Raw genomic sequence first — 24544 nt, 5'->3', positions numbered from 1 at the left:
TTTCCTCATGCTAGTTGCTTCTGTTTTCTCTTTAAATGTCACATCCTCCATCATCTTCCCTTACCACCCAATTTAATATAGGCTGCCTATTATTTCCCTCCTAGAGTTTTGATTATTTCCTGCACAACACTTACTGTAATCTGTAATTATTTTATTTATTCACTTATTTGCTCTTTCTCTAATGAGCATGAAGCTCCATGAAGGCAAGAACTTTGTGTCTTCTTCACTACTCTGTCCCCAGGATCTAGTGTAGTGTTTGGCACATAAGAGGCCTTCAGTGAATATTTTCTGAATACGTGAAAGGGTGAATGGATAGAAGGATGAGTGGATCTCTTGAAAATAGCATGGAAAGATTGAACATGAGTGTGATCCTTGAATCCTTAGATTAATATTGTTGAGATTATTAATGGCAAGATAAAGTGTGAACACTTCATGCATGAAACATATACTAGGCAGTTTCAGTTAAGCAAATGCATGGTAATTTATGCTAATTGGTCACACAATTTAGTTTTCATGTTTTAACCAGGTATTAGATAGTTTCAGGTAAATTAATGAATGTTTCTTTATAGTAATTAAGTTTTTTTCTAAAAAAGAAGGCTGCTCTTTGGAAGATACAAACCTGACCTTTGGAATTTAGCAGGCCTGTAGACCTTTTTCCATCCCACTGGTGGTGAGAGAGGAGGAGGATGGGAGACCAGTATTACAATGTATTGGTTGAATCATGTAAAATACTATTCTTTTATATAACATTTACTTTTATGCTAATTGTAATTTTTCAGTCTCTCAGTATGAAGTGACATTTAAACTTCGTTACTCTAAATACTGAAATGAAATTGACCAACAGTAGCCATCCTCTCTGTTCCCTTCTGCACTGTAGATAGTTACAGGTAATATGGAAAAATGTTGGCAGCAAGTATGCCTTTGTAGTGGATTTGCTTTTTCAAGTTTTGTTTAGTATACTTTAAAGGTATGTTTCTTAGAGATGTTTTAGCTTGACACTGTTGAGCATAGAAATAAAAACCTAGGTATAATTTTTTTATTTTCTTGGAGAATTCTTTTAACCTGATCATTTAAAAAGTTGATACCAAAGGTCTAAAAATAAAATTATTTTTTCGATCAAAAGAATTCCTACTTACAGTGATGATTAAGAAGAGTTCTCTGTTAAAATTTCCAAAAAGCATTTGGTTTTGTTAACTGTTTTTTTGTTTTGTTTTGTTTTGAATTTGACTGCTTTTGTTCCTAAAATTCAGTTGTGGTTTAGGAATTATAAATCCTGTGTTAACAATGTTAACAGAATACCAAGAAATGGAAGTTTGGTGCATAGACAAGCTTGGCCAGTGCTTGTGAGACTTGCATGTTTTTGAAAATCAAAGGAAATATAGTCACTGAAAAATTTTACCCTTATTTTAAATTAATTGTTTTAAAATTGTTTGAGGTCTTTAAGTCTTAATTTTGAAGATACTTTGATATAAACTTGTGTTTTTTATTTTGAGTTCTGTTTTGATTCTGTGACAGTAAAATTTATATCTATCGGACTTAGAAATTTGGATGTAAATCAGAATTTATACCAATTTTCTCTAGGGTTTCATCAGAATGTTTAGCGTGGGATACTTGATCCAATGCTGCCTCCGAATTCCCTCTGCATTCAGGCATCTGTTTACACAGCCATCCCGGCTATTTTCTCTCTTCTACAATAAAGAAAACTTCCAGCTTGGAGCTTTTCTGGGCTCTTTTGTTAGTATATACAAGGTAAGCCTTTCAGAAGAGGAAAGAAAAATGGGAAATAAATAACATGACCATTATTAGAATGAGATACGGCCTTTACCCGTATATCATTTTTTAAATACTTCTTTCTGTTATATTCATAAATATCTTAACATCTCCAAATATACACAATATATTGGGAATTGGGGTTGGAGAAATTTCTTCTTTTAAAGTGTTACTTAATGTGCTTGAAAGTGTAGACATATGTGCATTTATACATAATATTAAAGATTCTCAAAGACTTTTTTTTCAATAATGTAGATACTGAAAAAATATGAACTTTTTGGTATTTCTAATATCAAAAGTGGTATTAATGTATCTGGTCTATTTGTATTTCTTAATCATACTTACTGCCTGCTTATTAATTTAAACATATAATAAAAAATATTTTTAAAAAATGAGGCACAATGAGGGGAGTGGGGGAATGGGGATAGGCTGGTGATGGGTAGTAAGGAGGGCACGTATTGCATGGTGCACTGGGTGTTATACGCAAGTAATGAATGATCGAACTTTACATCAAAAACCAGTTATGTACTGTATGGTAACTAACATAATATAATTAAAAAAACATATTTCAGACCCCTTCTAGCTGATATCAATACTTGAGCCAGTAAAGATTTTCTTTTGTAGCTTATATAAGCAATGACTTATGATCCCTCTTTGACCTCCTCACTATTCCTACTGCACTGTCTCAAATAACCATAGTGAACTTTCTTCCAACCCTTTCTGCATGTTCCTATATACGCACTCACACACATATAAGCGCACACCTAAACGCTTCTGTAGGGATCATCCATTACACTCTATTCGGAAATTTTAAGTAATGGTGTCTTGTTTAATGGGAGTCACTCATATATAAATCATATTACTGATATTTTATTAAACCATCAAAAATTTAGATTCTAAATCTAAATGTAGATTCCAAATGGTAAAATGTGTTGACTAAGGGTAATTGTATGCGTACCCACACACACATTGTTTTAAAACTAAAAAAAAAATTAATGCTGAGAAACTTAAATTCCAGTCATTTTGGGTAAGATGGTTATGTATTATTTTATGTAAAAGTTTACTCATAAAAAGGTAGGTGTGGGCAAAGTATTTTGAAATGGGCAGGAGAACAGGAGTAATAAGCGATAAACTATAATTACTTGTTATGAAATATTACTAATATTGAAAATATTTTCAATATGGTTTGACTAGGAAACATTACTAATGTCTTTGAATACACAAGAGTTAGTAGGACAGAATATTGGCAATTATGTGTTTATATTTATACTCTTTTTCATTTCTCATGTCATTGAGTTTATATTTATTCTTAACATAAACTCTTAAGTGTTGCATGTGGATTATCTCCAACATTTTTATCCCAGGTTGGTTATTCTCCACCATCCAGTATATCTCAGAACATGTTTTTGTTTGCTTTAATTTCTATTACTATTTATTTGCTCAGGTAATACAAACTAGTGGTTTAAACTGCAGAAAATATAACTGGGTCATGGGGCGCCTGGGTGCACAGCAGTTAAGCGTCTGCCTTCGGCTCAGGGCGTGATCCTGGCGTTATGGGATCGAGCCCCACATCAGGCTCCTCTGCTATGAGCCTGCTTCTTCCTCTCCCACTCCCCCTGCTTGTGTTCCCTCTCTCGCTGGCTGTCTCTGTCTCTGTCGAATAAATAAATAAAATCTTTAAAAAAAAAAAAAAGAAAATATAACTGGGTCAGAAAATCTCGTGTAAAAAATAATGGCACAGTGTGTTCCAAGGCCACATGCAATTTAAAATATAATTGTCAATGCCATTAGCATCTTTGTAAGAATGTAATTAAGAGAAGGACAGGGAAACAATCCATATTTATTCTGTGTCTTCTTAGTGAACTGACTCTTTCTTTCATTTTGTAATGTTCCTCTTTATTTCCGGTAATATTCTTGCTCTGAAGTCTGCAATGTCTGATACAAATATAGCTACTCCACTTTTCTTTTGATTATATTTGATATATAGTCTTTCTATTCTTTTACTTTAATCTTTCTGTGGCTTCAATTTAAATGTTGATTTCTTTTAGATGATATGTAGTTGGTTCTTCCTTTTTTATCCAGTTTGATAATCTCTATTAATTGGTATGTTTAGACTTACTTTACTTTTTGATATGGTTTAATTTAAATCTATCTTCTTGCTAATTGTTTTGTATTTGTTCCACTATTTTTTTTCTTTTTCTGCCTCCTGGATTTAAAAAATATTTTTTTTTATTTTTTATTTTTATTAATTTTTAATATTTTTAAATTCATTCTTCACTGTTGGCTTACTCTTTACACCTCTTTTTAAATTTAGTAAATGCCTTAACTTTTATAGTAAAGATTTAAAATTCATCAATTTTTTCAAAATTATACCACTTCATGTATAGTGTAAGAATCTTATAACAGCATACTTAAGGTCCTTTGTGGTTATACGTTTATCTTTTCATGTGTTAACCCCCTAATACATTGTACCATTTTTGTTTTAGACCAGGAGTCAGAAAACATTTTCTATGAAGGGCCAGATGATAACTATTTTAAGCTTTGTGGACAATGTGATTGGTCTCTGTCATGGCTACTCAGCTCTGCAGTTGTAGTGTGAAAACAGCCATAGACAATATAGAAATAAAGGAGCATAGCTATATTCTTTTTTTTTTTTTTTGGTTTTATTTATTTATTTGAGAGAGAGCGAGAGAGGACAGAGGAAGAGTGAGAGGGAGAAGCAGACTCCCTGCTGAGCAGAGAGCCCGATGTGGGGCTCGTTCCCAGGACCCTAGGATCATAACCTGAGCCAGAGGCAGACACTTAAACAACTCAGCCACCCAGGCGCCCCACATAGCTATATTCGAATAAAACTTTATCACACTTTAATTAAAATTTCATATGATTTTTACATGTCACAGAATATTAGTCTTTTATTTACTTCATCCATTGAGAAGTATAAAAACATTCTTAGCTCATGAACCATACTAAAACAGGTGGCAGGTCAGATCTGGCTAGTGGGCTGTAGTTTTCTGACCACTTCTTTGGAGAGTTAATTTATTTTTATAAAAATAAACAATATTAAAAAAAAAAACTTCTAAATTTATCTTCATTTTGCCATCTTCAGAGGTCCTCGTTTCTTTTTACAGATCTAAACTGGTATTATATTTCTTTTGCCTGCAAAACTACCTTTAACATTTCTGGTAATGTAGGTCTGTAGGTGATGAATTTTCTCAGTGTTTATCCACCCGAGAAAGTCTTTATTTCATCTTCGGATTGAAAAATATTTTATCTGAGTATAGAATTCTGGCTTAGATTTGTAGTTTATCCAGCTTTTCTCCTTGCTGGAGTGGGAGTGAGTCTACATCTAGGCAAAGTAGAATTTATGCTTTCATTTTGAAAAACGATGACAATAAAAATATTATGTATAATTTCTTAATAGAGTCTATCCAGAACAATAACTTTATTGCAGGTTATTGTTGATAATTTTCCCAATCATGCATTTAGTTTGATTTAGATAGCATCAGCGATTTGCCTCCACAGTCAGCTAATGACTTATAGATGTTATATGCATCTTTTCTAGAGATGAAACAACTGAAGTCGTTGCATTTTCTTCTTGATACAGGGTACTAGTTGCTTCCTGCGCTGGGTCAGAAACTTGGATGATGAACTGCATGCTATTATAGCTGGTAAAGCAATGATAAAACAGAGTTGTTCTTATTCTATCAATCAGTTGTAGGAATGTCTCAGAAATAGTTTCCAAATTCATCTGATTTCTATGTAACTCTCTTTCCCTGTAATAGAATCCCTATTGAAGCACTAGTCCAAACATTTTACATTTGCAGAGTTTAACCTGTCAAGGCGTTCTTGCCATCAGGTGTCTTGAATGGGCAGTATAATGACTTGGGTATCTGCCTGCTGTAAGCCAGAAATCATAGGGAATGTGTCATAAAAGAACATAAAACTTAAAAAATGTTGTGACTAATGGAAATGCAGTTCTATTTCTTTAAGTATTCTGTTTTTGCCATGGGTACATGACATATAGTTTAATAAAATATATATATATTTTTAGAAACAATTTCATAAAAATTAAAACGTAAGGTTAACATTTTTACAAGTTGCAGAATACATGCTACTTAAGTTAAATTGACAATTTTCAGATATTTATTAGTACTATACCTGCTAACAGTATCCTAGGCCTCCCCCTGCCTTGGTCTTCCATTTATAGAACGAAGGCACTACTAGGGAGAGAAGTGTGATGACAGCACTAAAAGTAATTTGAGCTGTTAGAAGAATAGATTAACAAATATTTCCACTAAGAAATGATATCAGTAGCCTTTAAAAATTATTTTTGAAAATCATTATATTTGTTAAGACCACTATTGTTATTATAGTTAAATTTTGAATGTAAAGTTTCTTGTAATATGTGTATCAGAACAGTGTGTTCCTGACTCTGAAGGCCAGTTTCTTAATTTAAGAATATATGATACCCATAAACTCACCCCATTTTAATGTCATCAAGTCTGTTCCTGTCCTTGATTTTGTATAACAAAAGGCAGTGCTGCTGATCAGTTCTGTCTTACTTAAGTGAATTGACATTTCTGAGTGACTTACTAACAAATACTTTGAGATTTGATCAGTTTTGCTTTGTTTGTTGTTTCAGGATTTTTGGCAGGAGTATCAATGATGTTTTATAAAAGTACAACAATTTCCATGTATTTAGCTTCCAAATTGGTGGAGGTAAGCAAACATTATTATGCGTGTATATCTCCATATATAAGAGCTTTTCTAGCTGGTTTAGCAACGAATATATATCCCAATTTAGAAGAGCAAGTCAATCTTATACAAGTATTTACAAAGTCGGTTCTCCCATTTCTTCTTCTTTCTTTATGTGTGTTATTTTCAAATATATACAAGTGTAGAAAGAATAAAGTAACTAACCCTTACGTACCCATCATACAGCTTCAAGGGTTAACAGCATTTGAGCAATCTCATTCCATCTCTACTGCCCCAACCCCACAAATACTGAATTATTTTGAAGCAAATACCAGACATTATATCACTTCTTCCAACTCAGGATAAAGACTCCTTAAAAACAAACAGATCAGTAGTACTATTAAAGTATAATCAAAGTACCATTTTCACACATTTAAAAAAAACCTAGTAATTCTTTAATATTAATATATATCCGATTAGATCTTATATTCTCACTGATTGTTTCACAGATGTCTTTTTGCAGTCTCCTTGCTTTAATTGGGATCCAGAGTCTCTTTTACTTTTTGATACAACTCTCCTTCCCCACCTCTTTTTTTTCCTTGCCATTTATTTGTTAAAGATCTTGGTTATTAGTTCTGTGGAAATCCCAGATTCTGAATTTTGCTGATTGTATCCTCACTGGTGGTGTTAACATGTTTCTTTAACCCACATATTTCCTGTAAACTGTTAACAGAGGCTTAAGCAATTCAGGTTCAATTTTTAGAAGGTGGAAAGGGACTGAAATAGCTCACATTAACTGTGTGTATGAGTTCCCATTGCATCGTAATAGGAAGCACAGAAATGTCTGGTTGTCTCCCTTTTTGTGATGCTAAGATTGATCAGTGGGCTCAGAGTTAATAGAGCTAACATAAATAAATATAAAAAAATAGAGCTAATATAAGACTCCCTATTAGGCTTTCACTTAATTTTTTTAGCAACCATTGTTAATCATTGCCAGGGTTTATTATTTCTTTCAGAGTTGCAAAATGGTCTTATCTATAATTGTTTCTTCTTAGTAGTTATTGGTCAGAATTCTTTTAAAAAGAACTTTCCCTTTTCAACTGTTTGGTTACTCTGAAATTGTTTGCTCACAAAGGGATAATAAAATGTTTGATTACTTCCCTTTCTTTACTGGTATTCAGAATGAATTAGTTTCTGGCATTTTGCAAAATTGATCTATGAGTCTTTATTTTCAAGTGTCATTATAAGACATGAATTTCAACGTATTTGATTTGTTTCCACCCAGTCATTGCAGTCATTGCCCTATCTTTGACCATGAGAGCCTCTGAAAGTTGGCTCCTGTTTCTTCTTTACATAATGCCTATATCTCTGGTAGCTTTCTTGCTTTGTGATAAAACAAGATGTTCCAGGCTCATTGTGGACATTTCCTGCCCCAGGCACAGAATCAGACTTTTCTCCAAAGACCACTAGTTTCTTTTGGCGGGAAATGGTACTTAGAGAATTCAATTTGGGTACTAGAAGTTTCTTGCTCCCCGGCTAGCCAAGGTTTCATGGCCTTTCCCGTGAACAGAGCTAGAGAATCCTTCCCCCCACACCTTGTTTTTAGAGAAAGAGAAAGTAATGAGCATATTGATATTTCTAATTCAAAGTTAAGATTACAGATTTTTATTTAACTTGTTTGATTTTCTTAAAAATTTTACATCACTGAAAATCTGTGTCCCTAATGACATTAAGAGAATTACATATTTGCTTTATTCAAGTGTGTGTGTGTGTGTGTGACAAAGAGAAAGAGAGTTTGATATTTTTCTCAGTGCAATTGGAAGTCATTGGAGAGTTTTAAGCATGGAAATGACAGGATTTAATTCATGTTTTAAGAAGAAAAAAACATTCTGGCCATTATATAAAGAATAGACTAAAGGCAGGACTGGAAGCTGGGAGAACAGTTTGTCTCAGGTGGGAGATTGTAACTAGTGCCAGGACAGTAGCAGTAGGGGTGGAGAGAAACATACAAATTTGGATTTAGGAGATAGAACTGACAAGACTTGCTAATGAAGAGAAAAATTAGAGAGAAAGAACACATCGCCTAGCTAGCAAAGATACATTCTTTGACACAGGGGAAATCCAATATCAAGATGTAGTTTGTAAAACGTGTGTTTTATAGCTGCTTCCTTAATTGGCTAGAGTTTTTTAAGCCAAACAGTGGCATAGCTATCTTCTTATATCAGCAGGCCATATTTGATCTTGTTAAAAGAAACTGGATATAAAGTATGCTGATGAGAATTTTTTTTTTTTTTAATTCAGAAAATCACAAATTTAAACTTACTGTGTCCTTTGTGGAATGAATGACTCTGGTGTAATAAGCAATCATTTTCCTGTGATTGAAATTAATTTTATATTAAAATCCTGCATTACTATAATAATGAATATTAAATAAAAGTCAGCTGACTAGACAACATTTTTCTTGGAAAAAATTATTTGCAAGACATATTTATTGAATACTTATTATGTTCCCATTACTGTACTAGGTGTGCTGGTAAGCATATAGAAGTATAGGATATGGTTTCCCCCCTTCATTAACTTAGAATATGGTTCAATAGATAAGTTTTATTATAAAAAATTAGGAAAACAGTTATTCCATATATCAAGAGATACCTGTTTCATATGTTTCTATGATGCCATTTTACCACATCTAGATTTCATTTTTGTCAACATGAATATACTACAATATACCTGTACCTTGTAATATACTCGTATAGTGTTTTCAAAATGGTGGCCCATGTATATGTTCCTTCCTAAGTAGATTATAACTCTTTGTACATTATCTTACAGATTGAAGTTAATTTTTTAATAAAATTCTATATTATTATATAATGAATATTAAATAAAAACCAGCTGTATAGACAACTTTTTGGGGAAAAATTATTCCACGTTCTTTAGGGCATGGACCACCCATGTCTTCTTGAACCTTCCTTCATCTGATTGTAACACTGTTCTCTGCTGGTTCTTCTTTCCACTTTTCTTACTGGTTCTACTTTAGCTTTCCCATGTTTCAGAGAAACTGTTGCCAAGAATTACTCCATGTTCTATCCATATAAATGGGCTGGTCCTTCCTCATACGTATCGTGTACTTTAACCCAGCTTGTTACCCCTGCTTTTTCCATCTTGTGCCTCTTAGGGGGCAACACTATTAGAAGCGTAGTCAGCAGACTAGTGCTAGTCCAGGAACTGTTTGTTATCAGTTCAGGACAAGATAAGTATAGAAATTGAGAGCAAGCATTTGGAAACTTTTATAACAACTTGACAGAGTAATTTGTCTTTTGAATATAAGAGTGAAAATTTGGTTCAGTTTTGTGTTTTTAAAATTTACTTTTCTAGTAATTTATTTTTATTGCATTGTAAAAGCAACAAGCCATGACAACTAGAATTTCTAAAAAAAAAAATGTTTCTTCACTACAGGTGGTTTGAGAAGCACTACTCAAATTTACCCATTTCTGAAATTCTCTGGTCCTTTGTCCTAGACAGAGTAGTTTGCTCCCTTCTCAGGGGGGCCAAAAAAAAAATACACACACACACACACACAATAAATGTATATACATGGTTATACATCTAAGTGCATTAGTTATTTCTGTTATGCACCAACTTAGATGTTATTGTATTCATTTTTAAATCCCAAGCTCCTGGCATAGTGCCCAGCATGTAGTTAATTAACACCATTAAACGTTGAATGAATGAATGAGTGAGTAAATAGATGTAGCAGAGAAGGAGGACCTGAGCATTATACAAAAAGCATTGAAGAATAAATGATATAAAAGAAGTAGCAATAAAAGGTTACTCAATTTCACAGAGAAGTATTATTACTGGTATCTCAGGTTTTGGGTGAGGGAACGCGGGAAGGCAAGGACTGACACTTAAATGCTGTCATGGAAGATAATACGACCTGTAACTTGAGCTGTGAAAGGATAATTAGTACTTAGAAGGTAGAAAAAATAGTTGTAGACAGGGAGTGAATATATTGCTTCACTGTATTGTTAATTCTATTTAAAGTGGTGTGTGTGTGTTGTTTTTTTTTTTAATAAATCTTGGATTATGTTTGTTTTTCATTCCAGACAATGTATTTCAAAGGTATTGAAGCAGGAAAGGTTCCCTATTTTCCCCATGCAGATACGATCATCTATTCCATCTCTACAGCAATTTGCTTCCAGGCAGTAAGTACAGCTTTCTGAAATGAGAAATAAGATTATTTCTGTTTCCGTACATTAAACCAGTGGGGGGAAATAAAGGCCTGGGAACATTTCTATTGGTTATATTTTATTTTTTATTTTAATTTAATTTAATTTTTTTTTACCAAAATAGCTTGCAAGTTTCAAATCATCGAACCTGTTAGCTTAATGGGCCAGGTCATGTTTTCTGCACACAGTAATTTTTAGGTTTAAGTAGAGTCCAATTTATAGGTAAATTATTACTCTAGTACCTTGGCTAGAATGCCCAGTTTAATTAAACTTTTAGAAGAAGGAAGATACTATGAGCATAAATAAGAATAATTGCGCTTCCCCAATATTACTCAGGCAGCGAGGATAGATGTAGAATCTAGTTTATTAGAAGCATTGTTCAATTTCTTTAAATTCTGTAATCATCATTATTAATGTTAATAGTTTTAGGGCTGTTGCAAAATTTGGGGGGCCACTTTTATTTGCCCTTTTTCAGAGTAATGCTGCCAGGTTAATAAACTCATTATAACTAGTGAAGTGCCAGCTATCTAATGAGTATTCAGTAAATGCTTTCCTAATAATAGTGACTTAACTCAATTATTATTTCATAAGCAGTATTCTTATTTGAGGGCATATTTACAAAGATTCTTGATAGTTAACCAATTTAAACCTAAATACGTATTTTTGTATCATCATCACTGTTGTTTTTAAAATACAATGAGCAATAAAAATAAGAGATAAAAATGCTCTATTGCCTAATACAACTAATCATATTTCCTATTGACTAAAAGAAGTCTTAAACTGAATGCTCTAACCGTAGGCTGTCATGGAAGTTCAGACCTTGAGGCCATCCTACTGGAAGTTCCTTTTAAGGCTCACCAAGGGCAAGTAAGTGACGGAGACATTGTACCTGACCATAGAAGACGGGCATTTGCCACAAAACAGATTTTGAATCTTTCCATCTTTTTGAGGGAATATTCTTTCAGTGGTCAAGTAGGCCTCTTACATATAAAGCAAATATGACTGACTTAACAAGAATAACATGGGGTCTTCTTTTAGTGAACATGGTTTTGACTTTTCTTTTCCCTATATTATTTTAGATATTTTAAATGTTGTAGGAAAATGCCATGTTGATCTGAAAATTGCTCGTTAGTTGCTACATAATACACCGAAGTCTCACTTTTAAAGTCTTTGATCTCTTCTTTTTGATTAAAAATACTAAGCAGATTTATTAGAAATCGTGCCTAAATAATTGAATGATTTCCATTTGGGGAAAAATAATACTATTCTTTCTTGATATTATAAGCATAATTTCCTCTGCCTTTATTATTCTGTTCTTCATTGTTTTTGTTAGCATTTTCTGATCTTAATCTAATTCTTTGGGAGGCAGCTTTACCTAACAGAAGTCAGACAGACTTAGGTTTGACTCTGGCTCTGGTAACGTTTAGCTGTGTCACTGGTGGGAAAGTTGTTTGCCCTCATGAGCCTTCGTTTCTCTCTCTGTACTAGAAACAATAATATATTCTCTGTATGGTTGTGGGAAAATCGAGATGTTTGTAATAGCACTTAGCACCTAGTAAGCACTTAGTAAATTGCAGCTATTATTAATATTACTATCAGTCATAGTTTTAATAGCAAACAGTTGTATTGTGCTTACTGTGTCCCAGTTATGGTTTTAAGATACACACACATACACATACAATACAGGTACATGTGCATATGTGTTTAATCCTTGAAATAGCTCTATAAGGTAAGTACTTTTAAGATCCTGATTTTATATCGGAGTCAATTGTGGTGCACACAGAGGGGAGCTAGCTTGTCAGAGTCACACCGCAGATGCAGGAGCTGTGGGATATGAGCCAGGCAGTCTGGCTTCAGCATTCTTCCTCTTAGCCGTGATTTCTGTGCGTCCTTTATGTTATTATTAGTTAATCATCTATTTCTTTGTCATTTAGTTTTTTGCCCATTAATGAGCTTAACCAATTGATTATTTTGGAAGGGAACTTACTTAGGAAATGCACTGAAAGTTACATTTTTGTTCTTGGAATAGTGACAATGGCCAAGGGCTCAAAACTTTTTTTTTTTAATCTTTTTAAACAGCTTTATTGAGACATAAATCACATACCTTACAATTCACTAATTTAAAGTGTATAATTCAGTAGCTTTTAGTATATTCTCAGGGTTGTGTATCCGTCATTACAATTTTAGAACATTTCATTACCCCCAAAAGAGAATCTGTACTCCTTAGCTATCATCCCTAACCCCAATGCCCCCCACCCATAGGCAACTACTAATCTACTGTCTCCACAGACTTGCCTATTCTGAATCTTTCATATAAATGGAATTATAACATGTGGTTGTTTGTAACTGGCTTCTTTCACTTACATTAATATTTTGAAGATTTATCCATGTTGTAGCATGTATCTGCCCTTCATTACTTTTTATTCAAGGGCTCAAAACTTAATTCACTCTTCTCCCCAGAAGAAATGCTTGGGATCAGGCATAGAGACACAGGTTCCTCCTGCACATTAGCTAAATATGTGTCTTTAAAAATTTTTTTTAATCTTTTAAATTAGGTGATGGATAAAATGAGGGTATGCTTTTACTTTGTTGTGTCTATTAGAAATTTGAAACCCTATATGCTCTTTTCCCTTTAATCATTAAATACTGCACATTTGGATGTGTTTTCTATGGATTGTGAGACATCAAAATGTCAGTTATGAAAGAAATTACATTTAATACCTTTGCCTCATTGGTAATATTAAGCTCAGTCATTTGTTTATTTTGTTTCCTGTGATTTTGTTCATCAGAAAAGTTAAAATGAACCTGTTTTTCTATTTGACATAATCTAGTGGAAAGAACTTGAGAAGGGTTTCTAGGGGTCTCTGGGGTTTTAGGTCTGGGGATTATTATCTCTTTAAAGAAAATATGAGAAAGTGAATCTTGAGGTAGAGAGGATCAGTGTGACTTTTGAATCTGCCATTAAGTCTTTTGTCATGTCAGTCTTTTCTGTTTTCCCATTCCGTGAAAGATATGTCAAGTAAATCATCTTATTTTATAAACTTCATTAAATACTTGTTCACTGTGTCCTCTGTTTTGCAGATTTGCTGTCATGAACCGAAAAGTCCTTGATGTTTTTGGTACTGGTGCATCTAAACACTTTCAGGATTTTATCCCTAGGTTGGATCCAAGATATACGACTGTAACACCAGAGTTGCCCATCGAGTTTTCTTGAAGATGACTGTAATTTATTAATGTGACCTAATGTTTCATTATTTTTTTCTGAAGAGTTAATTATGTTGAATCACAAAGAAGGAGTCTTGAGTTTGAACTTCAGTGTTACTTCAATGAGAGATGCTCTTTGTTTGTTTTTCTTACCAATCAGAAGTACAGAAGCTTTTTAAGAAGGTGTTGCTTAATAATTAAGTACCCTTCCATAGCCAGAATCTGATTCTGCGTCGCTTTAGTGATTGACATGATGCTATACTATTGATTAAGTTATGTCCACAAGCAATCTTAAATAATCTATGTAGAAATGTAGTAACAAGTAAGAGTATACTTAAAATTACTTTAAAAGATGTTTTTAGTTCATTCCAATATAATTCATGGTTAAAACTAAGAATATTTCTATGTTTTAGGATACAAAGGATCACGGGTACATGGATTTGGTATTTTTTTTTTTTAACTTTTGAATTGGTAACTATAGTTGTAAAATGTATGGATATGAAGTAACTCTTCACAGACAATGCTGCTTTAGTATAAAGCAATTTAATTGAAGAAAGTGGCCATTCTTACTTCAGGGATGCAAAGACGGGTCTTATGCTGTTTGAATAAATGCCGTGGTATCCATGTCGTCTTCTACTGACACCTTCGTCTCTCTCCATGATGAGTTGGGCTGTCTGGCAGCCCAGTGAACCTGTGTACTAATGGCAGGTTAGGAGTAAATGGAAATTGACATACCTGATACAGTTGAAATGTATGTTTTAATCTTTTGCAGAAGCATTACACTTGAATATTTAAAAGCAAATGAAGTTGCTTTTAAACCTCTTGTGGGTTTGTGATGTTTGTTTTCATTTATAAGGACTGAATTCTTCATGGCTAAATTTGTCTGCCATTGTAGATTTAGAAGGGATCAAAAGTAGTTTTGGCAAGTTTGTCGTTTTGTTCCCTCGCGACCGTTCCACCTACACAATGGCTATTTACTACTACAAACAATATAAAAATCTCATAGTTGTTAAAAAGTTCATTTCATCACTAATGGGATGAAACTTGTTGTCACCATTTTTATTCCTGTTAGAAAAAAGAAGTGAGAAAATATAGTCACTGTTGATTATGAGTTAGTTCAGGACAGCTGTGATTGAAATATGATTACTCTTTAGAGTTTTTCAGGGAAAAGTTATACTTTTCTAAGTTAATAAAAGGCTTAACTGGTTATGACATCTATAGTTAATGTAACAAAAAGGGATGATGGTATATTTTTTTAATATCATTCTGTTGTTGAAAAGCTTTGGGCCATTGTAAATTAATTATACAGTAGAATTTGTGTTGCAGCAAGAATTATAACCCAGACTTTAAAAATGCTTAATCTTCCATATTCAATTTCATCAAGCCCTGTATATTTCTGTTTACACATAATCCTATCCTTGGTTGTTAATGGCAAATTGAAAGCCAACAAAAAGACACCGTGGTGACAGAGAGAGCCACTTTAATTAGGTTAAAATTCTGCATTGTGATTAACTTTTTGGAATTGACTTGTCTATTAGACAGTACTGTTAAGGCATCGTTTTGGTTTCAGACTCCAAATTCATTAATAAATTAAGTTTTAAGTTTTTATTCACTGGAATCAAAAAGACAATTGGTACTGTGTTTACTTTTAAAAATGAAGTGTTATAGCAGTGAAGGAAGCACTGTTCCTGAACCTCATTTTCTTTATCTAGAAACTATGTTTATAATATTATTCCTGTCTGCTTAAAAGAAAAACACTTTAATTCGTAAGTTATTGTTTTCATTAATATTAAAAAGGCTATGATGTTGAAAGACAATTCCTACTGAAATTTGATGAGATTGTTTAGTAAAATTTTACTGTCAAAAGGTGCAGTTCTATGATTTACTTTTTTCTCAAACTATAGTCATTTTTTTAATATAAAATGTAAAATGAAATAACCATCATGAAGCAGAATACAGTAATGAACGTATAGCTTGAGTGAATAGTTAACTAATTTGCCATGGTGAAAAGAGAGGTTTGATTTCACTGAGACAGCTGCAAAGTGTAGCTGTTTGAGAAAACAAGACTGTTAGTGCTCCTGAAGACAGTCAAAGTGAGTATCTTTCTACCTCTAACCAATCAGGTGTCACTTCAACTTGGCACCATAAATAAAGTCAAATAGATGTCCTTTCCAAAACATGTTTCTTAGTCCATTTATACACTGAAGACATCCCGCTGATGGTAAGTTTCCGCCAGAACTGACGGCAGGAAACCTGGATATGCCCCCTTAGCTTTTCCCACATCGCTATGTAGTCTGGAAGACAGTGCGTTGGGGTACGGATAGAATTATGGTGGTTTCATTGCTATTTCCTGCATGAATAAAATCCTAGAGTTAGTACCAACCCAGTAAAGACTGAGGTTGCAAGGTAACCGATTGTCTCCAATCTATTAGATTCTTGCCAGTTTCTCATCAGATAGTTTGAGTCCATTTGAGTACTCCTGTCTGAAGTGAAACCATGTTCTGTTGTTTCACAAATCCTGTGGTCACTTCTGTAACTTTTTTCTTGACCTCTGGACATGGTTGTCACTTGGTTGATATCTAGTTTATTTTCGGCCTTCATTTGTTGCTTAGTCCATTGTTATTTAATTTAGAATTGTATCTTTTTATTTCTTTGCTCTCAGATTTCATAATTTATTTTTTTTCTATAATGAACTTGTCTTGTGTGATGAAACCTGAATTGGCCAGTTATCACAGTGTTTTCTCGTTGAGTTTGTGTATTCCTCCCCTCGTGGATTGCGCCTAGGCTAACATTTGATTTTGTTAAGAGTGACAAATTTGTATTCTGTTTGTATTTTATCATAGCCCTGAGTTTCTAGGTCCTCTGTCAATGTATAGTTGTTTAAAATCGATTTTCTTTACCCACAAGGAGCTTCGTCCATTGGCTTATGTCACATGCTCCGAGAAACCTCTCAGCAGGGCCAGAGGGCACATGCCCACTGCGAGCCGTGGCCTGGCCTTCACCACCTTTGACTCAGAGAGGCCACCAAGCCCGTGGAGTCCTTGAATTCTTTCTGTGGTTTATTTTTATTGTAAAGACAAAGTAGTTTGACCAAGCAACAAGATCATTCTTATGTGGGTGATTTCTTTGTTCCATAAAGACAGAAGTATTCATTTCTGAACTGTTAAGATACCTGAAAAACTTCGTCTCTCCCAACAACTTAACCTGTTGCTGCTTATCCACCTGCTATTCATTTTCAGGTAGAGAACTTAGGTAACTGGAAAATGAATGACCAAGAAAAACATATAAGAAAAAGAGTAAGAAATGAATGTGTCCTGTAAGGCTGGGTTGAGACTGTGATGAGTAATAAATAAGATTAGTTGAATTTGGACACCCAGGAGACTGTTCTGACAGTTCCCTCAACCCTGTGTCTTCCTTTTTATAGCTACTTTGCCGGTGGTGCCTTCGCTAGCTCTGCAATGCCTTCTTGTGCAATTACCAAGGAAAGGAATGTCCAGGACTGAGGTGACCCTGAGATCAGGGGTATGGACATGGATTCCGGGGCTGTGTGATGCTTTCCTCGAGCCTAGGATATGGGGACTCCAGGATTGAGGCTGTGTTTCTGTTTTAGCTATAGGCCAGGTGACTTTGCTGTTGCTCTGCAGGTATGTAAAGGGTAAACTGCAAAGAAAGGAGACTGACGTAGGTGTGTGGCTTCTGGAAGCAGAGGAGGGGCAGAAAGTTGGCCATGACTTAGCATGTGTCCTAGGAGTGCAGTGGGGCACTGTGTCTCGCCCATGTAGCCTTAAGCTTCCTGCTGTGGTGAATTGGAAGAAAGAATTCATATCTGGTAACACTTTTTTACTCTTTGATGTGGCCTCTCCTTCTTCCCCTCTCTCTCCCAGCTCTCTCCTTTCTCCTCCTTCCCAGCCTTGGAATCTTTATGTCTAACCTTGTGTTGCCCCTCCCCACTGTTCATCCCTGTGCCTCTTGCCTTTTTTTCTGCTGACTGGTGTTCCATGCTGCTAACTATGCTCCTTGAGTGTGAACGCTCCATTGCTTCCTTGGGTGGCAGCTGGTAGGGTGGGGGGCTCTCATGGGATCATAAAAATGAAATAACCATAAAAATGAAATAACCAAAATCAATTAACCATTGATATGGCTCTGCATTTCTTAGGCTGAAGGTACAGAGGATAATTGCATACATGTGGAAAGAGACATTCCTCTGAATGTGGGGCCTTTAAATTCAAGACAGTCAACCTCTTCTCAACAGCCCTGTGACATCACCTGACTTGGTGTGGCTACATGGAAGGAGGGAGAACTCATTTTCTATTGCTTTCTCCATTTTCTTTCCACCTCTCCCTCCTCTAGATGTGTCCTAAGTGAAATAATATATTGGACTTTAGGCTTTGTCCTTGCAGACCTGAAAATTCCAGTAATAACACGCACACCCACACACCCCATCTGGTCCACAGCAGAGGCATCAGGTCAGGTGCAATTTGTACTTTTTCTCCAGCTCACAAGCCACTGCAGCTTGCTTGTTCAGTTTTTTATTCAGTTTAGTGCCTACCTCCTCTGCCCCACCCTAAAGCATAACATTCTGGTCTTGTAAGAAAACCCCCGGCTGTGGGTAATAGGATGTTTCCTGGTCTTGGCATACAACGTACAAGCCTCCGCAGCCCTACGTGGCTGGGAAGGTCCAGCCCTTCACAAGTGGACCTGTGTACCTGTATTAACAGAAATCATCCAGGAGTATTAGTTTCCTCTGTCCCTTAATTTGGACCAGGCAATTTCTGAGGCCTCTTTCCTCAATGTCTATTAAACTCAATGTCTCAGTTATCATTCAACCCCTTATATGAATTTTCTTTTCAGATTATTTTGGTCACACAGGAGGACGCTGTGGCTATTGGGATGGATTGGGGCCAAAGGTCCACAAAAGTTTAAAGCATGAAGTAATCCTGTCGTTCTTTGGTCGTTACGGGGGTGGGGTGCTGAAAGGGATGGGTGAGAGGAGACTCTTAAACACACACTTCCGCCTCCCTTCCTCCCTCCTATTTCTTACCTTCCCAAGACCGTGCCACATTTTTGCCCCTTATTTCTTCAGTTTGAGTTCTCCAGAGGAAAAAAAAATTCTTATTTTCCTGTTTCTTTCAGAGGAAATTGAAGGTGAGACATAAACATCAGTCTGACTCTTGGTCAGGGAAGAGCCTCAAGGAATGTTGTTTAATGTGTTAGAAAAAGAGGTAGCTTCTCTTTCATTCCTCTCCCCTCAGAAGTGAGCTAGAGGGTTTCATTCAAAGTGGGACTATCTGGAGTTATATTCCAGTGATGCGTGTGACAGGTATACACTACCAAACTTGGCGTAGTGAAGAGACACAGTATATGAAAGAGGAGGAATGGGGATTTTTCTCAGGATTATCAGAATGAGGGCCATGTCTGCAAGCATTATAAATACAGACCTGAATGGAGGCCAGTTGTCAAACTAGGTATTAACTAACAAGGTACTTTGCTTCGTCAGAGTATTCAGAGTTGGTGGCGTGAATGATTGGATGGCCTTGTAATGCTTAAGAATGATAGCAGTTACTCGCTCATTGAGTTGGAAATGTGTTCAGTGTATTAAAAGAGGTTTTATATGAATAAAGTTTTAAGTTCCTCCTTTTGTAATGGAATTCGTAATTTTGGTAAAATCTGGAAAACTGCGGGAAGAAATTCAGTAGCTTCTAAATCTGAGTCTGCAGTTTTTAAAGCCTGTCATTCTCAGGAATTAGGGTTTTCTTGAGACTTGTGAAGGCAGGATAAATAAATCTACAAAACTAGAGGTATAATTGAATTATATGGGCATTTTTCCCCTACTAGAACTCCTTTTATAACTTGGATTAAATTTCAAAAGTAGATTGCAAGTCATTGTTAATTGCTCACCTCATGGTTATTTAATCCTTCTTCCTTGTTGGTGGAGCACTGATGTTGTTTAAGGCAGCAATACGCCCAGCTCAGGGGGATCAATCATGCATTTTCTAGGCCTTTCATGTCACTCCTTTCTTCTTGTCCAGATATTTTTCCATCCTTTTCTCTGAAGATGGACATGTGATCCAGTTTGGGCCAGTAAGATGTAATGGGAAATCTGGGAAGCTCTTGGGAAATTTTTCCCTCCCTGATTTAAGTAAAGTTTTTTTAGCTTCTTCCTTTTTCTCTTGTTTAGAACACTAGCTAATGGGATATGGATCTGTGGCAATGACCTGGCAAATATGAGGTGAAAAGTACAAAGATGAAAAACCACTGTGTTAAAGATGTCAGAGCAGAAAAATGGTCAAAGAACCTGCCTCCCAGATGATATTCTTGGGCCATTTAATCAAAGCCAGTAACCACATACCTCTGAGAATTTTGAGAAAACAAACCTCAATCACTTAAGGCTCTATTAGTCAAAGATTCTATTATGTTCAGCTAAAAACATTTCTTTTCTTTTTTTTTTGAATGGGAAATAATTTTATTTTTTTAATTCAAATTCAATTAATTAACAGTGTATTATTAATTTCAGAGGTAGAGTTCAGTGATTCATCCATTGTATATAACACCCAGTGCTCATTATATCCCGTGCCCTCCTTAATGCCCATGACCCAATCATCTCTTCCTCCCCGCCCCCATCTCCCGCTCCTCCAGCAGCCCTCAGTTTGTTTCCTATAGTTAAGAGTCTCTTATGGTTTGTCTCCCTGTCTGATTTCATCTTATTTTATTTTTCCCTCCCTTCCTCTATGCTCCTCTGTTTTGTTTCTTAAATTCCACATATTGTTGAGATCATATAATTGTCTTTCTCTGATTGACTTATTTCGTTTAGCATAATACCCTCTAGTTCCATTGATGTTTTGCAAATGGCAAGATGTCATTTTTTGATTGCTGAGTAATATTCCATTGTATATATATATATATATATATACCACATCTTTAGCATTTCATCTGTTGATGGACATCTGGGCTCTTTCCATAGTTTGGCTATTGTGGACATTGCTGCTATAAACATTATGGAGAAAGGGCAACCCTCTTACACTGCTGGTGGGAAAGCAAGCCGGTACGGCCACCCTGGAAAATAGGATGGAGGTTCCTCAAAAAGTTAAAAATAGAGCTACCCTATGACCCAGCTAAAAACATTTCTAACTGATATATTTCAATCCTTTGTAGATCAGATCTCAGATTCATTTCCCATTGTATCCCTTCGTCTCTTGACTTAGAATGTTCTCTTTTCCTCCCCTACTCCACTTCTGCTTGTATCCTGAAATAGTCAGTTACCTCTTGAAGGCTTTGCTTATCTTTTATCTCTGTCTTCCTGAAGCAGTTTGCTAATATTTCCATTTGATTCTCATTAGCTGTGCTCAACTGTTCCTCCTTTAGAAGATGGTGTATATATTTGAAAGGCAAGGACCACAACTTATCCCCCATCTCTGTGGCTAAACCAGGCCTTTATATTGGAGGGTGGGTGGGGGAGTTAGGGTGGAAGGTGGTGGTCTCAGCCACTGCCTGCAGAATATATGCTAACTTTGTGGAGTCAGCAGACTAAAAATCTACCCTTAGCCATCCCTGTAAAAGTCTGGAAAATATTATCCTTACAAATGATTTTGTAAATACTCAGGGAAATTGGCCTCTACTACCATTCCAGCAGCTCTTGGAGCCGATTTGGCTTCAGGTCTTAGACAGATGATTCGTCATCTGTTTCATTTGTTTGCTTTTTCCTGACAGAGCTGGAATTCTGGATTGTTCCCCACTGTAAAAACTGCCAAATCTAAACCAGAAGTAGACAGGGCAGGACACAAGTCTCTTCCTTCCCATTCATTTTCACAGGGTGAAAATTCACAGGCAGTTTTCCTAGAATTATGCTTCATGTCTGGCTTTTCAGTAGCATATTAGGATTATTCTTTTCTTATAACAGAAAGGATCTTTAGATATTTGAGAAGTTTGGGATCACTCTTAACAATATAGCAGGGCCCTAACAAATAGCTTCTTCTGATATTCATTTTTAGGGGGGAGGGAAGGGAACTGAAATGTATGAGGTGCCTGTGGTATATGGTAGATTGTTTACATCCCATTCAAACCTTCAACCTGTGAGGTAGATATTTTGGGCTCTATTTTACCAGTGAGAGAACTGGGAATCAGGGAGGCTGATAATTTGCCCATGGTGACAGTACTGGAATTTGAGCTCAGATCTCCAAGAGTTGAAAGTTTTAAGTTTTTTTTTTCTTTTGTCTCAGAATATAACAGTTCCTGACAAGAAGTAGCATCTTTACTTCTCTCTGTTAAATGTCCTCATATGACATTGTAATAAAAATCGTGCTTCCAAAAATGATTGTGACATTTACTTGCAGCTCAGATAGAAGAACAAGAATTGGAACTACCTTCTCACCTGAAAAAAACAAAAACAAAACCAAAAAATCCTGGTAATATGTATATAAAACAATAGTTTTCAGACACTAGACATCAAGCACTGCAGGGCATTGATCCCAGAACGAAGGACAATAAACAAGTTGGACTCCTGTGATTGCCTCAGATCTCCTGGAGGGAGATTCCAGATTACAACTCAGGGAACACCACAGAGTGCCCAGAGGTCTCCCTGGAGTGAGGAAACAGACATGGGAGTCCAGAGAGGCCAAAATGGGTGAAGTCGATAAGGCAGAATACAAGAGAGGAGCAAGCTGCACAGAGAGAAAGCCTAGAGATTTAAAGAGGGTTCCCCTTGAGACTTAAGCTGAGTACTTCTGTATGCATGGGAGGAAACTACTGAGACTGGAGAAAGAACCACCCAAAAGGAGCAGAGGGAGCAATCACTGCAGTCTACACAAGGCAGTGAATAGTTTATACTCCTGTTAGCCAGAGTAGAAAACTTTGTAATTCAGAGGGCACCAGAAAAGAGAGTCAGAAAAGTATTGCTTCAGTAGAAGAGCAAAATTAACCCAAGACTAAAGGCTCAAAAGTATTGGGGTGCCTGGTGGTGCAGTCAGTTGAATGTCCTGACTCTTGGTTTCAGCTCACGTCATGATCTCAGGGTCATGAGATCGAGCCCCACCTTGGGCTCTGTGCTCAGTGCGGAGCCTGCTTAAGTTTTTTTCTGCCCTCCTTCTTCCCCACTTCAGCACACATGCATGCACTCTGTCTCTCAAATAAATAAATATTTTTAAAAATATATAAAGCCTCAAAAGTATCAAACTCTTTCTAGGGAACTCTCTCCTAGAACAAAGTAGGAGAATATAGGGATACAAATATATGTTGAACATGCAACAAGGTAAACTTCAAAGTGTTTATCATCCAATAAAAAATTGCTAGGCATGCAAAACCCCAGAAAATACAACCCATAAGAGAAGGGAAAACACAAGCAGAAAACAACAAAAACAGACCCAGAATGACACAAATAATAGCATTATAATGTGTACAAAACATTGTAAACTATATGGCATATGGTATACCTCCTCAAGAAGGTAATAGGAAGAAGAGAGAAAGCTGAGCGTGTTAAGTAGAGGCATGCAAGATATAAAAAGGACCAGAAAATAACTTGTAAGAGGTGAAAGATAAAATGAGGAAAACAACAACAATAACAATGTGATTAATAGTAGATTAGAAGCAAAAGAAAAGGTTATGGAACTTGAAGACCTAGCAGCAGAAACTATCCCAAACTTTACAGTGAAACATTACTGGGGGAAAAAGTGGGCAGAAGAACCTCGGTGAGCCGTGGGTCAACTTCTGGTGGACTGGTACACATATAGTTGGGAGACCTCAAAGGACATGAGATGGATGCGAGGAGGAGAGAGGTACAGAAAAATATTTTGTGTTTTCCTCTTCACTCAAGTCATTTGAGGACATAATGGCCACATTTTAAAATTAGATAAAAATTATAAACCCACAGATCCAGGAAGCTCACTGAACTCCAAGAGCAAGAAACATGAGAATCATGTCAAAGCACATCTTAAATTGCTTTAAACCAGTGATAAAAAGGAAATCTTATATAGCATTTAAAGAAGGGGGTAAAGACCTGGTACATACAGAGGATTTCAGATAAAAATGACAGGAAACTTCTCGTAAAAAATGGAAGACAGAAGACAGTGGAGCACATCATTAATATAGTAAAAGGAACAGAACAAAACCTGTCAACCTGGAATTCTATATGCAGTGAAAATATCCTTCAAAAACCAAAGAATTTTTCAAACACCCAAAAACTGAATGAATATATCATCAGCAGACCTGCATTACAGGAAACGTTAATTCGTTCTTCAAGTACAATTAACATACAGCGTTATAATGCTTTCAGGCATACAATATAATGACTCAAGAATTCTATACATTTCTCACTGCTCAAGAAGTCTTTCAAACAAATATGAAATAATACCTGTGGAAATATAAATATGTAGTAAAATAGGAAAACTTGTTATTTTTGAATCTCTTTAAAAGATAATTGCTGAAAGCAAAAATAGCAAAATGTCAAAGTAAAATAACAATTACAAAAAGTTTAGGTAGGGGAAGAAGGAAGTATACTATGGTGACATCCTTATATATGAACTGGTATAATATTAGTTGAAGGAAAACTGTGATAAGTTAAAGATACATATACACTCTAAAGTAATTCCCTTCCCCTCCCCCAAAAGTGTTATAGTTAAAAGCCAACCAAAAATTACAATGGAATCTATTGAGTA

At 35.6% G+C, this 24544-nt stretch overlaps 1 protein-coding gene across 2 annotated transcripts in view; it reads left to right on the top strand.

The window, feature by feature from the left end:
• Positions 1 to 22206, top strand: part of TMEM135 (transmembrane protein 135) — a 253268-nt gene extending 231062 nt beyond the window's left edge. For both annotated transcript variants that reach the window (XM_026518285.4, XM_048217349.2), the window contains 6 exons: positions 1582 to 1749; positions 5375 to 5438; positions 6413 to 6489; positions 10572 to 10670; positions 11494 to 11561; positions 13776 to 22206. In XM_026518285.4, the coding sequence (XP_026374070.2) occupies positions 1582 to 1749; positions 5375 to 5438; positions 6413 to 6489; positions 10572 to 10670; positions 11494 to 11561; positions 13776 to 13908 (609 nt within the window). In that variant the 3' untranslated portion in view covers positions 13909 to 22206. The remainder of the gene's footprint in view (positions 1 to 1581; positions 1750 to 5374; positions 5439 to 6412; positions 6490 to 10571; positions 10671 to 11493; positions 11562 to 13775) is intronic.
• Positions 22207 to 24544: the final 2338 nt, after the last annotated feature.

This window comes from Ursus arctos, unplaced genomic scaffold, assembly GCF_023065955.2.
Source record: "Ursus arctos isolate Adak ecotype North America unplaced genomic scaffold, UrsArc2.0 scaffold_22, whole genome shotgun sequence".
Taxonomy (NCBI): Eukaryota; Metazoa; Chordata; class Mammalia; order Carnivora; family Ursidae; genus Ursus; species Ursus arctos.
The sequence above is the reverse complement of the archived record's forward strand: the minus strand, read 5'-3'. Positions and strand labels throughout refer to the sequence as shown.